General features: G+C 38.6%; 2 protein-coding genes across 4 annotated transcripts in view; one reads left to right on the top strand and one right to left on the bottom strand.

The window, feature by feature from the left end:
- The first annotated feature begins 42 nt into the window (after nucleotides 1-42).
- Nucleotides 43-6,034, top strand: LOC104834508 (chromosome unknown open reading frame, human C15orf48). Of its 2 annotated transcripts, XM_010571889.1 has the most exons (6): nucleotides 43-149; nucleotides 232-293; nucleotides 566-654; nucleotides 1,445-1,505; nucleotides 2,171-2,261; nucleotides 4,079-6,034. In XM_010571889.1, the coding sequence occupies exons 2-5, from the start codon at nucleotides 252-254 to the stop codon at nucleotides 2,237-2,239; spliced, it is 261 nt and encodes an 86-aa protein (XP_010570191.1). In that variant the 5' UTR covers nucleotides 43-149; nucleotides 232-251; the 3' UTR covers nucleotides 2,240-2,261; nucleotides 4,079-6,034. The 2 variants fall into 2 exon arrangements, with proteins under 2 accessions (XP_010570191.1, XP_010570192.1); XM_010571890.1 differs by lacking the exon at nucleotides 4,079-6,034 and having other exon boundaries at nucleotides 2,171-3,938.
- A 2,244-nt stretch (nucleotides 6,035-8,278) lies between these two features.
- SLC30A4 (solute carrier family 30 (zinc transporter), member 4) overlaps nucleotides 8,279-18,718 on the bottom strand; it is a 24,925-nt gene continuing 14,485 nt past the window's right edge. For both annotated transcript variants that reach the window (XM_010571888.1, XM_010571887.1), the window contains one exon: nucleotides 8,279-18,058. In XM_010571888.1, the coding sequence (XP_010570190.1) occupies nucleotides 17,904-18,058 (155 nt within the window). In that variant the 3' untranslated portion in view covers nucleotides 8,279-17,903. The remainder of the gene's footprint in view (nucleotides 18,059-18,718) is intronic.

Raw genomic sequence — 18,718 nt, forward strand, 5'->3', positions numbered from 1 at the left:
GGCGCGGGGCGGCTCGGCGGGCGGGCGGGCGTCCCGCCTCCCTGCGTTGGGGCATAGGCAGCGCTGCCGGGCGTATAAAAGGCGGGGAGCGCGCTGCCCCGGCGCTGGTGCCCGTCGGAAGCGCTGCCGGCTCTTCTCCGCTCTGCCAGGTAACGGGGGCGTCCTCCCTCTCCCCCGCAGCCGGGGTGGCCCCGCAGCCGGGGTGCGGTAACAGGGAACCGTTTGCTCCAGGTCCGCAGACCGCAGCGAGGATGAACACGAGCTTCTTCCAGATACTAAAAGCAAAAAAAGAAGTAAGTTTGCCGGAGGCGTTGGGTCTGTGATAACCCCCGTCGGTGAGGGGATGCCATGTAATCACGAGCACCTTATAGAGGAAATGGTGAGAGCGGGGGACGCGTGTAAGTTGAAAACCACGCGTTGGAAGTGAGGTGGTGCAAACAGTGATATAGGGGTAATGTACCGTAACAGGTAATCACACCTTAGCTCCTTGTAACCCTCGCTGCCCCTATTCATGGCTCTGTAGCCAGGACACTAGTTCTTCAGCTCTCCGTTTTTTGTCTTTCAGCTCATTCCCCTGGTTGGAGTCGTGTCCTTTGCAGCAGTTGGGGCGCTCTCTTTTTCTGTCTATTCCCTGTTCAGCAAATCTGATGTGATGTAAGCAAAATACTTATTGCTTGGAGTTTACCCTAACCGTTTTTTGTTCAGCGGAGGTATCGGAGCATCATGTTTTGCACCAAAAGAAAAAAATAAAAATCTGTGGCGATGTTCCGGACTACTACTAGTAATGACTAAGATATTTGCAGATTGTGAATACTGAAAAAATTAATTAATTTGGAGCGTAGTCCAAATTATTTCCTAACTTTTTATTTAATATTTTTTCTTTGCTTTAGGTGTAATAGGTTTTAAATGTTCTTCTGAAGAACTTCAGATAATCAGATAGGTAGATGACATGCAGATATGTTGCAGCCAGGCTATTGACTTGTATATGAAGAACAGCGTTTGATAATATGAACTTACAATAAGTTAATATTTTAATGGCTTGGCTGATAATTGGAGCTAAGTCCTATACTCTTTAAGCTTTGGGGAATTTTTATATTTACTTTAAAGTGATTGGAATAGGCATTTTAGCTGTCAGGGTAAGAATCTCCTTACTTTTTCTCTGTGTCTTTATTCAGTTTTGGCTTTTCAGCTTGCTTGTCTTATGATAACACATTATACTTGAACAATGTTGGCTTGTTTGGTGCTTTGGAAGCTGCAAATAAAGCAAGCCATCATGAATTCCTACCCAAAATTTAAAAGAGAAATGCCCAAACTTGTAAAGTTGTGTTTCAGGAAACTACTTACATGAATAGTTCTGCTGACAATAGACTGCTCATATAAGAAAAATGTATGCAAGATCACACCCTAAAACATAGTACCTGTTTTGGTTTATCTTCTCTTACAGCATTAACAAGACTGGCAATCCAGAACCATGGGAAACTGTTGAGCCTACCAAGCCTCAGAAGGTAACATGTACAAATAATATAGTCAGTACAAACAGCATATATTTCAAACATAATAACTTTGTTTAAATGTGTAAGAACTAGCAAAATATTAGTGAGGAAACAAATGTGAAGCTGACGTATTATCTATTTAAAAGTGGAACTGCTTAATTCATAACTTTATGTAAAGTATCTTCCCTGTATTAATGATAGGGATTCAGCTATTACATTCTAGGTCTGATCCTGAATTTATGACATACTTCTGGTTGGTGTACCCCCCCTCCCCCAACATCCATTTACTCAATTCCATTGATAACAGTGGAAACTTGGAGTGTAGAGGAAATGCTGTTTACCTTTGCCTTGTTCCTGAACTATGAAATTGACTAAGAATGCTTTTGAGTACTGCAGCCTGAAGGAAAAAAAAATCTTAGTTTAGTGGAGCATCTAGGATAAGGAAAAATAAAATTATTTGGCATTATTACATATTTAATATCCAAGTGATTTTCTTCAACAAATTATTTAATATGTCATCAGTTGCTATTTTTGCGTACTTCTAAAGGAAAATGTAAAGCTACTAGAAATCCTTCTTCACTGATAAATTGACGTATGATACAGGGGGGTGGGAGTAGAGCAAATGCTCACTGGGATTTTGCTAATTTCATTCGTATTTTCCTTTTAATTTCTTCCAGCTATTAACAATCCATCAGAAATGGAAACCCATAGAAGAGCTGGAAAGTGTCAGAAAGCTTACGAAGTAACAAGCTTCTGTTGCCTCAAAAAAGGTACCCTATGAATCTAGTGGAATCACTTCTGCACAAACTTGACTACTGAAATCAGTGTGCGGAAATGCTTCTGCTACATTTTTAGGGTCTCCCTACATTTTTTGGACTCTGGATGAGGAGTTTCATGTTGCTTTAGAAGTTGGCATACAACATCCACATAGTCCAAAAATCTGTCTCAAATATTCATTTTCAGTAGGCATGATGTCAAATGTTGAATATTCAGATGGTAATTATAGATGGAAAAAGCATTCAGACTTTTTGTAGAATTTCATTTTTCTCAAAATACATTAATTTTGTAGTTTTATATCTTTTTATTAAAGTATATTTTAAATTTTTACAACATTCCATGTAAATTCCATAAATGGAAATTACCCCAAAGCCCTTGTACATTAGGATTCCTGGTGTGCTCCCTCTCTATACTGTATTTCAATGCTGTATACAGACCAAATAGTCATCATAGCCAGATGATGCCTTTGTATGGCAACATACATGGTCATAAAGTATACTTGAATTAATTTTCTATATTAGCTGTGATGACAATTTAAGTCAAAACTAGTGTTCTGCTGCTAATACTAAAACTTATACTTGCGCTCACCTTAACCCACTGAGGAGTCCAATAGGTTATTTAAGAGTATATTTGAGACTGCAGGATTAGAACACAAGAATTAAGCGTGGCTAAAAGGGAATTGGAAATCAGATCATTTCTGTTGTGTTTAAATATTGATAGTGTTTAAATTTAGAAAACGTTACTAGAATTAGGAAACTTGCATTATCCAAAACTAATTACGTAATGTTAATTTCTTTTTATGCAAGGTAGTTCATGTGCAAGCTCAAATGTACTGCACAGCTAGCAATATTTTTAAACATTTCTAGATACATGCTATTAGGGACATTTGCTTTAACAAAGAGAAAATAACAGGTTAAAATTACGATGATTCTATGAAGAGACAGTTCCTCTTTAAGCATCTGTGTGTTTTCTTATGGGTTGGCCAGGGAAAGAATGTAATGGGCAGACAGACCCCCAGTAAATTAAGGCAATACATGCATCCAGTGGTAGAACAGTCCTTTTGTGGATATTTTCAGTATGTGTCCCTTTCCAAGCAGTTTCACAATATATTACACAGTTTCTTTTACAATGGATCTGCAGAATGCATATTACTTTCTTTGAGGAAGAAAGCAAAAGTGAAACAACTCCTAATTGGAGAAAGTCCCTGTAAGTGGGAAATAATGAAGTGCTTTAGATTACTCTGCTGCAGCAAAGACAAAACTTAAACTAGTAAAGCTGTCTCATGAATTTTAAGGTACCTTGGCTTCAGAAGCTTTGTTTTATTCAGCTTTGTTGATGCTGGGAAAAAAAAAGTTAAAATGCTATTTTATCCCATACTTGTGTGCAGATGCAGCGTAAATATTTGTTTATCAAGTAAGGATGACTCAGCAGTATATATGTATAAGAGTAAGAGGAACTACAAGACTTGAGAATGTGTTCTTAGCTTTCATGTTAAGGAATGACATTACAAGATGATTGGACAGCATATAACCACAAAAATCCAGTGCTCCACAGAATACAAGTTTTAAGTATCTTAATAGAGAAACATTTTAAAATATTTTCTGTAAGTTATTCTGTATTTCCGTAGTTTTACTGGACTGTATCAAATAAAAAGTGCTGTGCTCTTGAGTTGATGCATGAATTAAATTAGTTTGTTCTTCAGTAAATCACTTGTATGGTCTGTAAATACTATGACCTAAGTATCTGTCAACATTAGGGAAATAAGTGTAAGTCATTTTTATGTAATTTTTGTACTTAACTATTTTCCAGTGGTGTCTTGCAGTAGCACATTAAGCAGTGTGACTGCCATCAGTCACAGGTTGTTGCTTCTCTCATCCTGTCCTGAAGCATAATAGCTAAGGTAATAGAATGTTTTGCTTTGTTAGCCGCTCCTTTTTTTTTTTAAAGATTTGTGGGGAGGGTTTTCACATAATGTGAGAAATCAAAAAGTTTTTCTGCACTTCAAAAAGATTGAGTATTGTTAAAGTTCTTGGGACAATTTTGTGTGTTCTTATACTGTCCCTAAAAATACTGTCTCCTGCATAGGCGAGGTTTTTTTCTTGGAAGTAGAGCACACCAAGAAAAATTACTGTATCTGCCCCCCAACTACTCAACATAAATCTATAAAGCAATATACCAAATGTTTCCTTATTCTACAAACATCAGAGTTAAGACAGTAAAGACTTAATTAGCTGAATTTTATGAGCTGACTTTTATGAGAACAGTAAGACTTCCATGTCCTGTCTTAGGCAAACCCATGACTTTTTATTCCATGGACAATTTAAGGCTGTTGAAATAATACAGCAACTTTCTTCCTTCTCTCCATTCTGTTCTCTCCATTTTGTCTCCTACTCCATTCTCTTTTTGGTTTTGGTTTTGGTTGGTTGGTTTGTTTGTTTTTAACAATCACTATCTTTGCTTACACTGTCTAGTACTTTTCCATGGAACTGTATCACTTCCAACTTTAATTAAAAAGTTAAATTAAAATGCTCACTGGCTTGTTAGAGTTTCAAATATAGATTAGAAACCATTAGAAATGTTTTTTAATGGTTCTAATCACCATTAGAAATGCATTATTAGAATCTATGGTCATGCTTTTCTAACTGCAGGTGGCTGTCAAGTAGTCTGTAAAATAACTTTCTGGAAGAATAGAAGGTTACTTTCTGCAGTATACATGCTATCATTAATTACTAATTTTTGTTACTACAATAGTACTTAAAGGCCTTAACCGCAGATCTGGCATCATTGTGGTTATCCAAGAGCCATGCTGTAGTTTTGATTTGGTTTTCTTTTCATCTGATAGCCCTGGTGTCAGCATTTCTGTGTCTGATGTCCCCTACCCCCTGCATTTCTGTATTGCAAGATGCTATTAGTATAGTACTATGCTATCTAGTTACTTCATTGGTGCGTGTGGTTTCTGTAGAAAATAGTAACTTACAGAGGGGCCTGATGTAATCATTAAAGAAAATTGTTCATCCCGCAGTTATCATCTGTCTCCCTCAGTGCAGAGGGTGGTTGTCCCTAGGACTAGGTGTAGAAAACAAACAAGAGTAATGGGAATGATTTGCTGGATCCAGCCAATATTTGGTGTTGGACATTTCCCAAAAAAGCTTTCAGATTAAACAAACAGCCACGCTACTCAGCACAGTTCTAATTTGCTGTCTGCAGTCTTTGCTGTACAGCACATCCCTGCCGGGCGGGGAGCGCACAAGATAACGAGATCACCTGAAAGTAGAACTGAGATGGAAATAAAGCGTTTGCGAGGCAGTGGACTCGGCTCCCTGCAGCTGGAATAAGTAACTATCGACCTCCAGGTGCCGATGTGAATAGAGAGCGGGCAGGTTGTTTGCTGAAAGCGATCTCCCACCGTCAACAGCCATCACCGCCAACTGCACCCTTCAAGGGAAGTCCAAAGAGCCGTTCTCCTGTGGCGCCTCGCCCGGATCAAAGATCACACACCTTTACAGCGCACTTCACGGCGGCTGTACCAACCCTATTTATGCTGTACCTTGACCTGGTGACCAAAGGATTTTCGTTTAATTAGCTTTTACTTTTAGATAACCTTGTCACGTATGTTCTGGGCAGAGCTGGTAATGGGGATGTAGTGTCCTTCTGCAGGGCTCACGAGGGACGTGCGGTCATACAACGCGGACAGCCAGGGGCCTGTGACGAACGACGCCGCCAGGAGAGAAAAGCTCCCCCCCACCCCCCACCCGCCGCCGCCCTCGGCCACGGGGCTGTGAGGTAGCGCGAGGCGGCCGCGCCCCCCCCCCCCCTTTTCCCGCCCGTGCCGTCTCCCTCCGCGGCCTCTCATTGGAGGGGGCGCCGGGCCGCCCGCGGGGGCGGGGGGCTTTTCTCAGCGCCTCATCTGCCTTCCCCCCCCCGCCCCCCTCGGGCCGCCGCTGAGGAGCGCGCTCTCAGAGCGCCTGTGGGGCCGCCTAAAGCCTGTGAGCCTTCAGCAGCGCTGGCTATTGCAGCGGGGAGAAGGCCTCTCTCTTGCTAAAAAAAACAGGTACAAGCAAAGCAAACCTCTCACTCCGGGTTTTGTGTTAATGTCAGATTTCCAGGTGTGTGGTTAGAGGAGTTGAGCGCTCTTCCTGTGGTAGTGTGCTGCCTAGGTACTCAACAGTCTGCAAGGTAAAGGATTTGTGTGGTGAATGAGGGGGTTGTAAGAAAACTGTAACTCGGGTGTTGGGGGATGGCAGAGCTTTAATTGGCGTGGGGCTGTGTTAGCAAGTGAGAGTCCTAGAAATAATTTGCCTGGCCTTCAGCATATAGGCCACATACTAGGGGATGCAGCCAGTCTGGAAAAATAATTTTAAAAAACCCTCATCTGTTAGCAGTGGGAGCATGCACAAAAGGCTCGGTTTGGTTTTCTCTTCATTGAAGACTTGCAAGGTTTGGCCCAATGTGTCACGCAGGTGCTGTGGGCCATGGCCGTGGCCCTCCCGTGGTGCTGAACACTGCCTTGTTCACGGCAGGCCGCTGCTCTTCGGGCTGCGTGTCTGTAGTCTCTGGGATGCATCAGTCAAGTGTCCTGGCTTGCGCACGTATAGTTTGTGGCTTCTGGTGAACCGGACGGGTTGCATAGCAGCCAGTGACAGCAAGGGCCAGAGTCAGGCCGCGTGTGGTGCTGGGCCTCCTGCCGCAGCGGTACCTTGGCGCTGGGCTTGGAGGTGTGTGCCTGTCCTGGATGATGATACGTTTCTGCTGCTCTTGGCCAAGATTTGACCACATGTAACGTTCCCTAAAAAGTGTTCTGTATAAATAATTTGGACTTCGTGATGCAGCATTTTTAATATAAAGCTAGTCATCTTTGTGACCTTGTTTCTATAAAGTTTCGAAAGTGCTTGTGCATGTCTGCTAAAATTCAGATAAATGTGCTTCCAGTTTTACTAGCTGAGAAGCAGAGAAAAATCAGTTTCTTCAACTTGAAGCATTTGATCTGGACTGTACTAGACTCTGGTATTACTTGCTCTCTGTCTCCCACACCCTCCTCCCTGTTTTCTACTGAGAATCCTTCCTTCTTTCCCTTGCTGACACATCTTTTCTTCTTGCCAAATCTCGTTCTGCCTCGCCCACCAAAACAAACACATCAGGAAATCTTAGAATTTTCTTGGCCTAATTTATTTTTATTGTTGCTACTATTTATTAGTACACCTGCACGGTGTTCTAGGAAGTTACACATGTAAAATGAGTAGATCAGAATATAATTAGGCTGGTGATTGAAACTCAGAAATTAAGCAAAAAAGGCCCTGCTTGTAATGTGTGTTTTCCTCTTCCTTCCACCCTGTTCTGCTTTGTTTTATTTATGCTGATGGTATTGTAATAAATGCACCATTGGGATGATTCTTAAAAAAAAAAAAAAAGAGGAGCCTTACTAGTAACAGTAAGGATGCGTAGTCTGTAAACTCTTCAAGCAGGAGTCGATAGATTTTCAGTATATGCATAAATAACAGTAAATACTTAAGAATTATCTTTCCATTTGGAAAAAAAGAAATTTGAGTCGCATACATAAGCATGCATTGTCTTTTAGTAGACTCACATAAAAACATTTGCAGTTTTTCTTTAAATTTGTTAACATATTAACGTTATGTTGGTTGGTAGGGTCCATTGCTTTGAAAGCTATCTCTTAATTTTGCTACTGCAGAAAAATAAAGGCCGTGTCTGCTAATAATATTATGGGAGACTGTGTGTTCCCTACCCATGTCCATCAAAATATTTCTTGCTTTGAGTAAGAGCTGTTCTGTTACTGAAATTTGATTCATCTGGTTGTTTCCTTACAAGAAAATGGCAAAATAACTTGTTCATGTTCTGTAACTCCAAACATGAAGTGGTCTGGCAGTTTTTAATCCTAAGCACTATAAATCATCAGGGTTCCTGTAGCCTTGCAGACCATGATAGTTGCAGTCCAGGCAACAGCTGTGAAACAGCTTTTTCATTTGTGTATTTTCTTTCGCTTTTTGAGTAAATTGGAAAATGTAATTTCTTTAAGTTCAAACTCACTTAGCTCTCAGTCAGCCAGACTTGCTGACTTCACTGACCCCAAGTGTTGCTGAAGCAGGGCCAGGAGATGATAGCTCTTAAACTTGGGACTTTTTCACAGCAATTGATTTTTTTTTTTTTAAGCAGAATTCCCTGCTGAAGTGAGTGGGAATTCTGCACAGGCACTGTTGTTACCAGATGGTGGCAAACTGAGGATCTACAGACTCAGGAGGAAAAGTCAATAGGATACAGCACCAAAAATAGACTGCGGGGACCAGAGCTCTGTAGCAATCCAGTCGGCATTGCGTAAAGGAACATGTATTAAATGATGCAGTCACAAGGCAGAGCTGCCTGCCATTCCACTTTATGGTTACAGCTGTTCTCCAGGACTCTTTGGTTTTCAAGCTACTTTTTATCATTTTACTCTTTTGTTTGGTATTTGGCATGAGACCAATCTGTTCTGGTAGACCAGAAGTGGACTGCTAGTGACTGCGGGCTCGAGTGCTTCATTGGCCTTTTGCACAGAACTGTATTTCATCTTTGGAAAGGACTGATGCACGTTGTGAGTGTAAGTGAGGAATGCCCACCTTATCACCCCACTAGATTGTTACACAGATTGTTAACAGCACAGTGTTTGTGAAAAGCTGAAGTTCTTTGTCTTCCTGTTTCAGTATTGTAGAATATGTGGATTTTTAATTGCAAAATTCATGTAGGGTCAACATGATGCATTAACAGATGCAGTTTATTTCAACACAATATTACATTGTGTGATGTATAGAGGGCAAATGGGGGTAGCTGTGGATACAAACAGATTAGCTGAGAGGTCAGAAAGCCACACAAATTTGAAAAATTTCTTAAGTGTAAATAAATATGTTTAAGCTTTCAACTTTAGGAAAACTTTCTCATTCTTGATTTCCTGTTGGCATTTCTTTAATTGAAATAAATGTATTTGCAGTAGGCAAGTAACTAATAACACCATCCTTTACCAGACTTGCTGCTACTGCACGAACAAGGAAGTAAATGCAGAAAATCCAGATAGTTGTAATCCCCAGTAGTAACAGGAAAATCTTATCAGTTTGCCAAAGAAAAGCAAAGTCATCTACTTGTAATAAATCACTGATTCACTATATCAAAACAAAGGGAAAACAGTTTTTCTATTAAAGCTGTTAAGAATGTTTCATTTAATGATGCATCTCTCCCTCCTGCTGTATGACTTTCTAATTCAGTAAAGCCTGAATATTTTTTAAAATTACTGTTAGCATTATGCTGCCAATGCTGTCAGCGTTATTAAATGATACATTAGCATTATGCTGCCTTTACTGTCTTTTATTTTTCCTCTTGTGAAGTGCTTTGAATGAAACCTGCTATGGTCAGAAAACAGAGTTTGGCTTAGACTGCGGTATCCACCTTACTCCCAAAAGCAGAAATACACAGCAAAATCCCAGTCATGATGACTTGCAGTCCTGTTCATTACCTCATTGCCAAACTCTTAGCCATAATTTTAATATTACAATACCATGTTGTGCAAAGTAGATGTAAAATAAAATTAGTTTGAAGTTATGGGAATGTTTTTATACTGATTTCAGGGGGGCATGGAATTAATATAACAAAACTTCTAGTGGTTGATGTATATGTACTAGTATGTGTTTTTTGAAAATTCTCTCCTTAAGAGAAATAAAAACATTTAAGGATCAGGCATGTCTTTGCTCAAGTTCCTCTATGTGTATTAGTTCAAAGAGGAAGCTGTTGTAGTATGCAGAACAGGGTGATACATGGAAGTTTCTGTTTGCGGTGTGTGTTGAGCGTATAACTTTTTGATAGGTGTAAAGGACAAATGTATATATCCTCTGTGGGTGAGTGCTTTAAATAAACAAAATTGCCGTCTAAGTCATAGATTGATTCACTCAATAAAGAACCAAAGCGTTTGACCTTCCTATCTGTTTTTAGAAATCCTCACAGTTGTCTGTTTGGCTGTACCACACATGTAATGTACATTCCTCAATAACAAACACTAAAGCACAAAGGTATTACTGCAGCTAGAGATGAGCATTTGTTGAAGAAATGTGTAATCAGAGTTACGAAAGTCAAAAGCTAAGAGAACTTCTTTACCTATTGGGCTTTTTTCTTCTTCACTAAGGAGATAAAAATATGGCAACCCAACAAAGAAGGGAGATGGGGGTAACGCTCCAATTATTTTTTTTTTTTTTTTTCTTAGCATCAGTAATGTATGTGTGTGGTGTGGGCTAGATGGGTAAAACGTACCTTGCTTAAGAGAAAAATGACTAACATCAGACATCCTAGTTGAACTGCACAACAGATCAACTAATGCTGCAATCTATAAAAGAAATTGGTACTGACTTCATTTGTGACCACCACAATTTGATCCAGAAATATAAGTATGCTCCATAGTTGGCTGCATGGTAATGTAATGGAGTCTAATGTTTTTCAGTTGCTCCAGTACCCACATGATCTGTCTTTATCTGTTTTCTTTCCTCCTTCCTCTTTTGTACACAAACACACCTTGTAGCATCAACAAAGTATCAAGAAAAACCACCACAACCAAACTGCAGTATGAATACTCTTACTTAGCCATAGCAGTTGGTGGGCCTATTAGTAGGATTTAATTTTGTTATTACTCCTGCTCTGTGAGCTGTTTCTTTCTATCTCTGATAGCTAAAATCAGGGATTACCTCTTCCCTCAATCATTCCTCCAGAGCACCTTCAGATGTAGTAAGTCCAAGTGTGGAAGAATAATATTCTGCTTTCATTGCTGCTTTACAAAGACAGTTAATAGATCTAATTTAATGTGATATCCTGCATAGCTATCCACAAGTGAGTGTATCTAAAACATATCTTCATTTACAGATCACTGCACATGGCCCTTTAACTTTTTGGTATGCAAAGAAATACTTTCTTTTAAATTTCCTATGATACGACTTGACCTTTGCTCTGTGGCAAGTCCAAGCAGCTAGGCTGCCTGAAAACCATCATAATTTGTTCCATCTAAGTTACGTTTAAAGCAAATATCTAAGCAGAAAGAAACCAGTGTCTGTAATTGGTTGGGCAATTTCCGTTTCCAATTGGAGGTGTGTGTCTTCTGCAGAAGTAGAAAATACAGAATTGCTTAATAGCTTGAAGAAATGAAAGAAGACTTACTGGAAGGAAGTTGTGGTTCTGAGTTTTTCAGCCTCTGCCATCTGTATTTTCTCTCTGTGAAGCCTGTTCAACTAGATCAAAAGGCAACATTATACTTGCAATTGCAGCAGTGTGTAAACACAATGATATTCTACATTTATAATTGTATCTGCCTATTTTGAAACAAAATTGCTTCCCTCTGTGTATGTTTCTGATTGGAAGTGTCATCAGATCCTTTATAAAAAAGCAGACAGTTTCAGATGGAAGTATCTGTTGTCCTGGAAACATGAATTCAGCGCCCCAAAGAAGCAATACTTATTTTCATAGAAACAAAGGGCTTGCATGATAACTTATATTGTTTACATTAATGAATATAATTTGTTCTAATTGCATTTCAGATACCCATAGCTACAACTAATTTCCACTCATACAATTTTTTTATTACATACTTGGAACTGGAGGGAGGCATTTGCACGTTGTATTCCATGATATTTACCTGTATAGGCCTTTAAGAAGTATCTTAAGCCCTTCCCAGTAATTGATTAGCAAATATGTGCTAGGTTTGTGCTTTTCCTTATTGCATCCATGATAAAGTTAAATTCCGTGTGTTATCCTTAGGAAAAATTAAGACTTTTTTTTACTTACTAATAAGACTTTTTTTAAATTTGCAACAAAGTATATTCCTTTGAAAAGTAGAAGTTTGAATAGTTATATTCAGTACACAGCTCTGTTTATTAAAGCTGGGACTAGTGCACCATCTCCTGGTAAACTCGGGAAAGGCCTTGAAGGCTGACAGTTCAGAGGGGAGAGTATTTGTAGTTTTGTGTCAGACTTGTTCTTACAGTGGGCTTGGAAAGAGGGAACACATGAAATCTATAAAAAAAATCAAGAGTAATTGTATGCTAGGTTCAAATATGTAGCATCATCTTAACTATGAAAATGTTTGTTTATGGTGTTTTTTGCAAAAAATCTATTGTAATTCAAAAGGCCAGTTACTAGAATTAAATAGCTATTTTTTACATTTACATCTCATCAATTTATTTAGGCATTTATTAGATAATTTCTGTGTTTGTGTTTTGGGGAAAAAGAAATAGGAAGAGTGCAGGGACTTGGGTGCTTTTAATGCACCTGAGACAAAAGCATATTTCTTGTCTGCTTGGCATCTGGCTGCTTTTATGTATTCATCAGCTTAATAAAAAATCCCTGTATATATCAGTACTGAGTTTAATGTGAAACACGCTCTGGACAGATAGCATTAACTGGTTTTATGTACACTCATGTACTGGCTAGTCACAATCAGAAAAACAACTTATCTTTTCACCGGGTATAATAGTAAGGAAATCATAAAGCTGTCATCATATAGATAAAATTATGCTTGTGTTTATGAAATACTTTTTTCCTACAGAAATTGATGCCATAAAAGGTGTAAATGCTTCATAACTGTAATAAAAGCAATTAAGTTATTTTATCCCGTACATTTAGCGCTAGTCATTTTGAAACTGTGTGATACTGAGACAAAAAAGCAGAACACGATGGAGAAAAGGAAAATAGAGATAGAAGAGCAAAAATATTGATTTGGATGTCATTATTTTACAGCTGTAAACATAGAAGGCAGGTATGTGTGCATTATAAGAGCAGATTGCTGTGGTAGCTGGATAGCAGCAAATAGAAAAGGTAAGTATTTATTCTAGCAGCTTCCAAAGTTGTGTCAGGTGTTTCACAGAACGAAAGAGCATGTATGGTCCTTCCCAGAGCATTCAGCCATGGAAAATGGAATGAGAAGAGTAGAACAGAAGGGGATTTGCTAGCTCCAGAGCACAGAGAGTATCTATTAGTGCCCGGCATGATGTGTTACAAAGAAGGGGAAGATGAGGTGAAGCTGGAAAGGGGATTAAGGGTGTGGAAGATGAAGGACATTTGTTTTATTTTTTTTAAGGTAGAAAGTGAATCTAGAGGCTTTCAGATTAGGTCTTCCTTGTGAGTTAGCAACTTGATGGCTAGAAGTTTTTTTTCATCTAGAGATCAAAGAGGAAACGGACTTTGGGCAAGCATGTATTTGAATAGAACAGGCCTTACAAGTTGTTTGGGGGTGTTTCACACCCCGTGCTGCATGAGAAGCTCCTAGTGACCACGTAAACAGCAGGTGCACAGGGTGCAAGCTGGACATTATTAGTGAAACTGTGGAGAGGGTAGAGTATCGCAAGAAAATGAGGTGAGAGAAGCAGAGAGTGGTGGCATAATGCGAAGTGCTGATGCAACATGACATTTGAGCTAGGTGTGCTAACTCCTGTAACAACCGAATGTGCTTGGAGCAACCAGAAAGAAAAAAGAGCTTGGCGATGCAGTTTTGGATGGATAGAGGGAAATGAGCTGGGTATTTACAGTGAATTGTCCCCTCCCCTTGAAAACTCAAGGGAACTTCTCTGGCAATGGACTAGCTTATTGAAGTCTAGGAAGCTGCTGCAGTACATATCATATCTAATTACCCAACAACCTATCTTCATTTATGAAATTCTTGTATCTGTAGAGAGAAATAATACTTAACAGCCCTGCTCTAGGCAGCATCACCACAGTGTTGTCATGAGATTCTGCCAAATACCTGAACAAAAGACTTACCGCTCATTAGTTGGTGGGTGTCTTATGGGGTTTTTTTATTTTATGTCAGAAAACTACTTTTAAATGCTAGCCTACTGCTTTTCTTAGTCATTCTGCCAGTTGGGAGTGATTCTGCAAGAAATAGCAGATACGTACAGTAGTAAAGTAATTGAAGATGAGATTCAGGTATGACATTTTAAATGGTAATTCTGCTGGTGTAGAAAGAAATGCTGCTGGTATTGAAGAGACTAAATGTCAACACAGTTTAAAAAAAAACAAAAACAAAAACCACCCAAACAAAAAACCCCACAGAATTAAGCAAGGAAAACATTAAGAAACAAGATGGGTTTCTGTTAATTTTCTTCTTAGGATAAGAACATTTCAGAATAGAAGAGTGGGATGTGAGGGTTTGCAGTCTACTCGATATAAAAATGCTTCATTGACTCATAGGAGTAGGTTGTCATCAAAGCTGTATCTATGCTTTAGAAAAGGATGGGTGACAATCAGAGATTAAGAAAGGAAAAATCTCTTCCCAATGTAGACTGTTAGAGGTGGCAGAATTTTCACAGGATTTCAGCTGTTCAGTCAGCAAGAGCATTGCAGCACTGCTGTGGAAAGCAGGGATACTACTTGTGGAAACCTGCTCCAATCTTACAAGTCTCTTGGTTAGAGAGAAATCCCATTAAGTAAATGCATTTTCATTTCAAGCAGAGGATTTTGTAGAAGGAAAAGAATGGTGTAAGAGTGTAGATGATCTTTGCCATGTAAAATAATCTGGATGTGCTGGAGAGCTGCTTGGAAAGACATTAGACCTTATTCTTATTTATACTAAGGCCCCTCTCCTCTAAGCTGGTACTGAAAATGACCTTGCAATGTCTATAAAAATAACTTCTTTTATAGTCACTTACGCTTCCAGAGTACTGTTACTGTGTATTAGATCATAAATTCCTGGTAGTTTGTTTGCAAATCAATGTTATTTTCTGAGTATTTCTCTAGCCTTATAAGTAAGTAAGTGTACTGATTATTTCTACTTGGTTATTTTTATAGTTCTGTTGTGCTCATTTATTCCATCACTTGGAGTATTATAAGTGAAAATATGCGTATTCCTTTTGATGCTGATTAATAGCAGATTCAGAAGAATACTGGATTCTTAGATTAAACTTAGCAGTGCCAGACAACCTGTGCCCTGAATAATTCAAAAAGAATAAGAAAAGGATTAGAGGTAGGCCACACAGATATACATTTCCATGTGAGTTTAGTTAGACCTTAATACAGGGAATGTATGCTTCAGAGCCTCCCTGAGCACTGACTCTTTTATTCTTTATTCTCATTTCAACTTCTGTTGCTTTTTCTCTGAACTCCTTCCAGTCTATAGACCTTGATAACAAGGGCCCCTCAAGGGTTAATGTAGGGTTTCAAGAATGTTTTGCCAGTCGCTTTATGGCTGATCCTTCACCATACTTTGTCAGCTTATATTTTCTAAAGTGCAATTATTGCTTGGGAAATAACAAGACTTAAATTCTTCTGACTGAAGAGGGAGACATAATTCATTCTATATATAGCATCTCCAAACTGAGTTAAGCTTGAGTGTTCAGACATTTCAAAAAACAGCTGCTGTAAGAATCAAAGATAATGACAAGAGATAGCAATACAAATAAATGTAAGACAGCAATGTGAAGTTTAATAATTGATTTAATAAAACCCACAATAAAGCAACACACTTCTGCTTTTTTCTTCAATTAAACAAATGTGTAGTAAATTATTAAAAAACTCCAAATACAATACATGTCTACTGTACTTCAACTTCTAATTACATCAATTGTAAACCCCAATTTAATTAAAACCTATTTGAGTATTAGTATGTGCAAAATACCTGTTGTTTGTTTGTGGTATTTTTTTCCAGTAAGTTTGTAAGGACAGGATGCACATTTTTCATGAACTGTGATATGACTTAATTAATGATAGTGTTTGTATTGAAGCATTAACTTCCCAAGTACAGTGCTACTTTGCCTCTGAGCTGTATGTGCTCCCATGCTGTACTGAAGTGTTCCCACTTCTTACCAGAACAGACATAAACATAATCCAGTGTTATGTGTACTTTGTCCAAATTAATACTGTACTGTCAGTTTTCACCAATAAAAACTCATCATGTGACCCCTACCTCAAAAAAGGGGAGAAAAGAAGCCAAGATTGTTACAACCAATTGCAGGTATAAACGAGCCTGATGAATATGTGAAACCCTAGCAAGTTTCAAAACAGGCAATAGCTTAAGTATTCACAGCTGAGTATCACAATATCCATTACTGGGCAAAAATTTTCCTTTCTGATCCACATAGAGAACTACTTTTGATGTCAGTGGAAGTTCTGCATAAAGATCAAAGTACAGAATAAGCAAAAAATATTTGAAGCCAAGTTCTTCCCATCTTCTGAACTCTGCAGGTCATATTCTTGTTGCGCTTAGCTTCTTCAATGGAAATTACTTCAGAAGCAGGTGTAAATTGGAGCTTGATAATAGCTCAGTGTCAGGTTTTATCATCCCATGTACATTCAAAGTACAGGGATTCCACCATGAGACTAAGCAATTCAGTTTTGTGAACTTCAAGGTGTCCGGATGAATAAATAGTCTTTTCAAATTGCCTCATCTCTCTATGAATAAGAAAAGGCCTTTCTACCTCTGTAGGTCATTATATTATTGTCGAAAACAATATTATGATATTGTTGTCCAGCACCATTAGGTTACTGAGCTTGCTTGGATTTTGCTTTATTCATAAAGCCAAGTAGTGGGGACTGCTATTGCAGAGGCATTCCTGTCGGGATACTGCCATCCTGTGCTCAAAGCAAAGATGAAAAAAGGTCAGAGATCTGTGACTGAGGGAATAGTACATATCTAAAACTCTTTCCTGTTAGATGCATGTATTTTACATGTCTGTAGATTGTGTTTGGGAGTATCTCCACATCAAGCATAGTTTCTATCATTTGACTTTTCTTTTAAAACAAAACAATCATGGAAAAATGATCAATTACAGGACATTTATTAATTATAATTAGAATGCGTGCTAATCAACTGGCCTTTTAATGTGAATCAAATGTTGACATTCAAGATATTATTAATAATAAATTCATCTTGCAAGTCAAAACTTTGTAAAATAAATAACCTGTTTCTAATGTATAAACCCTATTCTAAAATACATTAAAGATAACTGATCACTTAAAACACTTTGGGTCCAGTGTCAGGTCTCCAGTTAAATACCAGAAGTCTGGGCAAGGATCTTCCTGTCTGGATCTCTGAGTGCCCAGATTAAAGCTAACTTTCTGGTCTGGGTATAGTGAATTCTGTATTTTGCAGTGTCTCCAAAGAGACAGTTTCCAAAAGAATTCAACTAGTACTGTATGCATTATGGTTTAAGATACTGTATGAAAATTACTATTGCAAAAATACTGTATAATGAATTCAGGGATCATGATATATTATGGAACCCTGGCATGATCAACATTAGAGACTTTAATTGAAATACTGAATACTTGATGCTCCATTTGGAGTGCAGGTACTTTGTGGTACATATTATTGAAGGACAATATGGACTGTAATTTGTGAGGTATCTGCAGAGCCACGTTGCAGTTTGTAAACAATAATCTGAAAACAGCTTTGTCTCAAAATCATAATAAATTGGATAAACCAGTACAAGGGATAGAGTGAAATGCATGTTCTGTAGGGCAACCACTGCACTTTTTGCAGCACCAGTTCTCCCTGCTGCATGTTACATGGTACAAATCCACATATTAATGATTTCTATTTGATCATTTTAATTTTGCATTTATTGCTCTCAGTCTTTGACTACAAGATAAAGAATAAGGCAGCAGTTCCCAAAACATATGAAATTAGGCACTGGAACTCTGACAACTTGCGCAGGTTTTGCTCGTTTCCTGTTTGTAACTCTGAAGCTGGACAGAGCACTTGTACATTCCAAATGTGTTCAGCAGCAGGTGTCGGGCCTTGGACTGAACTTCCTCCCATTTAGATGAACTACCAGGAACTGGAATGTCAAGAAAATAATTAATAGAATTCAATCCTCAAGAAACCTGGACAATCCAGCTCTTCTCAAATTTATCACAGTGTTACCAACTAGAATAATTGTTTTTCACACTCATTAATTTAATATTGTTCTGTGGTCACTATGTACTCTCTATATATTATTTTACACCTTTTAGGTCTGTGTCCTTTAACTAGAATCACCTCTTGCTAAAAGTGTGTGTGTTTGACACCACCCCCCACCCCATCCAAAAAATTGAGCTTTCTTACTAAGAATTAATATTCATGGTACCATTAGATATCTAAATCAGCACGTTTTGGCAAAACATATTTATTATTCATATGTCAGATTGTTCCTCATTAGAACTTCACCCTGTCTTTCCCTGGACAAAATAAGGGAATTTCTGAGAGAAATTTTTTTTTCTTCCCCCCCAAGCCACCCCCCCAAGAATCTGTATTGAATGTTTCAACACAAATATATTTTCTTTGCACAGTTTTCATTTACAGTGTGTCCTTCTGGGCCAATGCATTCTATACCTTGCTGTACAAAACCATAATTAGTAGATTTTTTTTCCCCCCAGAATGGTATTTCCCAGTTCAACTTAAATAACAATATGAAGAGAAGCGGGGGGGGGGGGGGGGGGGGGGGCGGGGGGGTTTCCAC

The sequence above is a fragment of the Haliaeetus leucocephalus genome, unplaced genomic scaffold (assembly GCF_000737465.1).
Source record: "Haliaeetus leucocephalus isolate CR32 unplaced genomic scaffold, Haliaeetus_leucocephalus-4.0 Scaffold339, whole genome shotgun sequence".
Classification (NCBI taxonomy): domain Eukaryota; kingdom Metazoa; phylum Chordata; class Aves; order Accipitriformes; family Accipitridae; genus Haliaeetus; species Haliaeetus leucocephalus.

Bases quoted from the DNA above. Each gene is read 5' to 3' on its own strand.
- LOC104834508 (XM_010571889.1), top strand. From the start codon at position 252: ATGAACACGAGCTTCTTCCAGATACTAAAAGCAAAAAAAGAA. The intron at 294-565 runs GTAAGTTTGCCG...TTTGTCTTTCAG, and splicing joins TACTAAAAGCAAAAAAAGAA to CTCATTCCCCTGGTTGGAGT. The intron at 1,506-2,170 runs GTAACATGTACA...AATTTCTTCCAG, and splicing joins AGCCTACCAAGCCTCAGAAG to CTATTAACAATCCATCAGAA.